Raw genomic sequence first — 6,125 nt, 5'->3', positions numbered from 1 at the left:
CCTCAAAAAAAAAAAAAAAGAAAAGAAAGAATTGTAATATTTCTAATGTTTTAAGTATAAGAAATTCCATTGTTTCTGAAGTTTAATTACTTCTGTAGATGGTTGAGTATGATTTTACTTCAAGTTGGTAATTGAGGGAAAGGATTATTCAAACCAAGTGACTTTAAAGTCCTCAATATGAAGAATAAAAATGGTTTTAGAGCCAATTACAGGCATGCGCTGCATAGAGATGTTTCAGTCAACAAAAGACCTGTATACAGCGGTGGTCCTATAAGATTATAATACGATATTTTTACTTGCACCTTTTCTGTGTTCTAACATGTTTAGATACACGAATACTTACCATTATGTTACAGTTGCCTACAGTGTTCAATACACTAACATGCTGTACAGGTTTGTAACCAAGGAGCAACAGCCTATACCATACATAGTCTAGGTTTGTGCAAGTACACTCCCTGATGTTCACACAAAGACATAATCACCTAGTGATGCACTTCTCAGAATGTAACTCTATCAATAAGCAATGCATGTACTAAAATTAACTAGATTTTAAAACTTCTGATTTAGGAATAAGATGTCTGAAAAAAAAAAAAAAAACAGAAGCAATCGAGTGGGTGTGAATTAGATAGATAAGAAATTAACACATTCCTATCTGTCCTTCCAGTTCGCAACAAAGATATGAGTTGGCCTGAGGAGATGTCTTTTATAGCAAATAGTAGTAAAATAGATAGACACAAGGGTAAGTCTCCAGTATTATTTTTTAAAGATTATTTTAAATGTATTCTTTTTTTTTCTTCTCTCAACTATTAAAGTGCTAATAACTTTTGGTTTTCTAGTTCAAAAGTAATTAGGCCCCTACTTCTTTTTCTTTTTTCCTGAAGCAGCATTTGATGTTGGCAAACCCACCATCAAATTATTTTCCAAATTTCTAACTCTGCAATTAAATAATTTACATGTTTTAAAAGACATACTAGATAGAAGAAGAATTGTTTGAATTCTTTTGAAAAATCATAGCAATTAAAAAGAATAATTGCTGCTTCTGGGTTACAAATGAGCATGGATCATCACTGTTGCCAGACACTCCATGAAAAGCCTTCTCTAGCATTTCAAAGACCTGCTAGAGAATTATTAGCACCATTTAACTGATTATGAGAGTTATAAAAAATCTTTTCGTTGAATGTAAGTAACTGTTTGTACTATGGCATATTACTACAGCTAAGCTTTGGTTCTCATATTGTTTGTTCCAGTTCCCACAGAAAAGGGAGCCACAGGGCTAAGCAACCTGGGAAACACATGCTTCATGAACTCAAGCATCCAGTGTGTTAGTAACACACAGCCACTGACACAGTATTTTATCTCAGGGAGACATCTTTATGAACTCAACAGGTAATCTTTCTTGAGTCACTGGCCTCTTAACTTGTGACTTTGATATAAACCCAATATCACCTAAATTTCCTCTTTTTTTACCCTGTGGGAGAAAGACTTTATCTTATTTGCCCTATTTAATATGAAATAGGCCAAGGAATACATCTCTTGTTTCAAAAAGAAAAGATATTTTGATGTGAGATGCTAGACATTTTTGTGCCCACATTATTGTGATTTATGAGAATCTTTGGCAACAAATTTTCCTCTCAAACTTCTAGGACAAATCCCATTGGTATGAAGGGGCATATGGCTAAATGCTATGGTGATTTAGTACAGGAACTTTGGAGTGGAACTCAGAAGAATGTTGCCCCATTAAAGCTTCGGGTAAGCAGGTTAAAATAATATAAAAGTATGTAATTCCTAAATAGTTGTTTAATCATTTTTCTCTACTTGTTTTTTGTGTTTAGCCTTTTAGCTTAATAAATGTTTTTGGATCCTTCACTTGGTATAAACAAGATGCCAAATTCTTTTGCTTGTTTAAATATATGCAAAATACTACTGTATATGTAGTGGGTAGGAAAAAGACCAAAGGTGCACTGTAAATTTGGGATGTCATTCATTTTACTAATTTGTCAAACATCTTATATGAAGAGTAAACCTTTTTTGGTAATACTTCACTATTAGTGGTATTCTAACTGCAAGGTGGACCTCAGAGTCCTATTAATTACATCCAATCCAATACATTTTCAACATAACTAAGATAATTCTATCTTTAGAATATAAAGAAGTAGGCTGGGCGCAGGGGCTCACGCCTGTAGTCTCAGCATTTTGGGAGGCCAAGGCAGGTGGATCACTTGAGGTCAGGAGTTCAAGACCAGCCTGGGCAACATGGCAAAACCCTGTCTCTACTAAAAAAAAAATTAGCCGGGCATGGTGGCGCATGCCTGTAATCCCAGTTACTTGGGAGGCTGAGGCACAAGAAATGTTTGAACCTAGGAGGAGGAGTTTGCAATGAGCCAAGATTGCACCACTGCACTCCAGTCTGGGCAACAGAGTAAGACTCTGTCTCCAAAAAGAAAAAAAAAAACGTGGCAGGATGAATGAATGAAACTAATGAATATAAGTTTTATATTATTATCAGATGTAGTAGATTTTAGTGAAGTTAGGATCATTCATTATTTTTATTTAAATACAAAGCAAAAGCTTTTTATATTACAAATTAATAACTATAATAGCTACACATTTAACTACTTACCTCTTGCCAGGCACTATTCTAATTAATTTATATGTATTAACTCATTTAATCCTCTAAGTAATTCTATAATATAATGCAGTTAATGAAAGTTAGAATGCAACAAGACCAGAAAATGTGATTGTTGAAGACATTACATTATATAAAATACTATATACACATATTATTTTATACATATGTATTATTATATACACATTATGCATGTGTTGTGTATATATTAGGTACCTATAAAATATACGTATTTTATATGCTTATAAAAATGTGTAAAACATTATAGAACAGGATTATCTTTCAATGCGAGCAAATGCTGTTTTCATATTTCTGTCTTAAACAACATCTATGTGCCTGAAGAACAGTTTGCTTACATGATACTGAACTAAGGACACAGTATTGGCCAAAATACTTCTTTTTTTTTTGTCATTTGACATTAAGATTCAAAAGATTTCATGATTATCCAAAATATATTTGTTGAAATGGAGGCAGACTAAGTACTATACTATTTATTTTCTTACAATGGCTCTGATTGGATTAATAGGACATACTCATTCCAAATTTTATGGGTAGGAAATAATGACTGTGACTCCTCTTATATTTATAGTGGACCATAGCAAAATATGCTCCCAGGTTTAATGGGTTTCAGCAACAAGACTCCCAAGAACTTCTGGCTTTTCTCTTGGATGGTCTTCATGAAGATCTCAACCGAGTCCATGAAAAGCCATATGTGGAACTGAAGGACAGTGATGGCCGACCAGACTGGGAAGTAGCTGCAGAGGTTTGTCAGTTTTGAGTTTCTAATGTAAGCAATAGACAAAATGTTCTGGCCATAAATACATGTAGCACAATTTAAATGCAAACTAAACTATTCTGAGATCAGAATTTTACTGCGAAAATGAAGGAATTTCTATCTGTATGCTTAATGCTTATGCAGTAATGCCAAAACAAAAACACCTTTAATGAAAATAGAAAACTGTTGCCATTTCACTTTGTAAACTTTATGGTACTGGATGTAGGAATAATTATCCAGTGGAATTTAAAGAGTCCTCATAACTGCTAAAGTAATGCATATAGTGACCTATAGGCATACTTTATACTTATTAATGGACAAATAACTTTAATATTTACCATTGTTACCATGATAACAACAAATGAAAAATAGGATTTTCCACCTCAATTTAATATTTTATGTTAAATGAAGAGTAAGGATTATATTCTTTACATTTAAATCCAATATATTGAACCAGTTTCTTTGAATTTATATAGAAATGCCTCTCTTTTGAATTTTGAGAGAAAATTCTCATCTTTTTTATTGCTAGGCCTGGGACAACCATCTAAGAAGAAATAGATCAATTGTTGTGGATTTGTTCCATGGGCAGCTAAGATCTCAAGTCAAATGCAAGACATGTGGGCATATAAGCGTCCGATTTGACCCTTTCAATTTTTTGTCTTTGCCACTACCAATGGACAGTTATATGCACTTAGAAATAACAGGTAGGTCACAAAGTTCTGAAAAATTACTTGACTCCATTAAATTTACTGATTTAAATAGCCTGAATTTGTAAGCATAGTTGTTTGTTTACAAATAAAGACTGGTAGGCAGCATATTATAATCGAGCAACCTAATTTTAGGCATGACTTGAGGTTTGGAAGATTTAGATTGTGGCATGTTTTTTTGGTTTCAAATATGCCAGCAACTCTCTTTAAAACCCTGCAAAGCCACTCAAGCTTTTATGTCAGATGAACACAAAAAAACACTGATTTCACTCAATATTATCCCGAAGTACCATCTGTTTTTGTGTTTACACATAAAATAAAAATTCTAGGCTGAAATATTTGCTTATATTTACAGGTCATATGTATCTGTACACAGCATGTAAGACTTTCAATAAAACCTGCATTTTACTGATAAAAGATCTTTTCTCTTTACTAGTGATTAAGTTAGATGGTACTACCCCTGTGCGGTATGGACTAAGGCTGAATATGGATGAAAAGTACACAGGTTTAAAAAAACAGCTGAGCGATCTCTGTGAACTTAATTCAGAGCAAATCCTTCTAGCAGAAGTACATGGTTCCAACATAAAGGTAATGTTAACTACTCTAAGAAACTTTTGATTCTATCCTTCAAAGATGACAGTTTTCTCAATTATTGTGATCGCTTGTTATGTTATGTGACCAAAAGAGATACTAAAACATGACAAAAACTGAACAACAACAACCAAATGCCCAGTTTTCCAACCCAGAAACTTAAAAGAGTTTTCTACCAGAATAAAGGAATAATACTGATGGTGGTATTTTTGAAGAAGGGAAATATGTAAGGCTGCCTATATGGAGTGATCTAGCTGTGTCACTATAGTATGGGTTTCCTCCAAAGACTGCTGCTGTTACCAAAGACTGCTGCTATTACACTTGACAGCTCTTCTGTATTACCACTGTTACTAGAATTCTTCCTAGGTTAAAGTATTTTATGTATTTATGAATATGTGTTTTTAGTATTTATGAATATATATACTTGGTCTTTTAACACACTAAGAAATTAAAAGAGTAAAGACAAATTAACACCAATCATGTCTTTCTACATACCAGCTGGGGAAATAAATAATCTAATAAATATATTGCCTACTCTAAGTTCCTGCAACTGGTATTATTTATATTCATCTTTGGGATTTCTGAACACACACACACCTCATTGACATTTTCTTAATATGAAAATGTAAAAATGGGGTCTCTGAGAGTTGGAATTTAGATCCCTGAAACGAAGACAAAACTAAAGAAGTCAGTCATATACAACACACTTCTTCCTGTGGAAAGAGATACTAGTTCGACAGTTGAGCTTAGTTTTCAGTTATTTTTATCAAGCATTCATCCTTTATGTAGTTGAAAGATTATTCAATCATCTTGTTGGTTTTACGGATGAAAGCACCTAAGACATTCTTTTGAAATACATTAGAGAGAGAACTTTTCCATTTTATCTGAAACGTCTACCCCTTCTCATCTTGCTGCTGCTTCTGTAGAACTTTCCTCAGGACAACCAAAAAGTACGACTCTCAGTGAGTGGATTTTTGTGTGCATTTGAAATTCCTGTTCCTGCATCTCCAATTTCAGCTTCTAGTCCAACACAGACAGGTAAGATAGAACTAGAACTCCTTCTCATGATTGCACCTTTAAATGTTTGTCTAAGAGTTGTCATCTTTTTTATATTTCTTCATGCTGAAGATACTATAGCAGAAGAATTTTGGAACCCAAGGGAAACCTTACTGATTATTCCATATTTTTTAGATAAGAAACCTAGAATTTAGGGAACCCAAGTGACTTCAGTTAGATAGGTAGTTATTAGCTAATATACCCTTGGAATTCAGATCTATTTGAACTCTTATCTAATACTAACACGGCAACAGCTAGTATGAGAGGAACATACTACCAGATAATATAAACAATAGATATAGCTAGAAAGAAATCCAATATTATATGTAATTTAATGTGGTCACTCACTGAGTCCTTTTAGCCACTGGTA

At 33.4% G+C, this 6,125-nt stretch overlaps 1 protein-coding gene across 1 annotated transcript in view; it reads left to right on the top strand.

Annotated features, from left to right (window-relative positions):
• USP32 (ubiquitin specific peptidase 32) overlaps positions 1-6,125 on the top strand; it is a 233,496-nt gene that overhangs the window by 200,960 nt on the left and 26,411 nt on the right. The window contains exons 19-25 of the mRNA XM_011953649.1: positions 665-739; positions 1,248-1,386; positions 1,644-1,749; positions 3,216-3,389; positions 3,931-4,105; positions 4,545-4,696; positions 5,626-5,737. Coding sequence (XP_011809039.1) covers positions 665-739; positions 1,248-1,386; positions 1,644-1,749; positions 3,216-3,389; positions 3,931-4,105; positions 4,545-4,696; positions 5,626-5,737 — 933 coding nt within the window. The remainder of the gene's footprint in view (positions 1-664; positions 740-1,247; positions 1,387-1,643; positions 1,750-3,215; positions 3,390-3,930; positions 4,106-4,544; positions 4,697-5,625; positions 5,738-6,125) is intronic.

This window comes from Colobus angolensis, unplaced genomic scaffold (genome assembly GCF_000951035.1).
Source record: "Colobus angolensis palliatus isolate OR3802 unplaced genomic scaffold, Cang.pa_1.0 Scaffold37, whole genome shotgun sequence".
Taxonomy (NCBI): Eukaryota; Metazoa; Chordata; class Mammalia; order Primates; family Cercopithecidae; genus Colobus; species Colobus angolensis.
The sequence above is the reverse complement of the archived record's forward strand: the minus strand, read 5'-3'. Positions and strand labels throughout refer to the sequence as shown.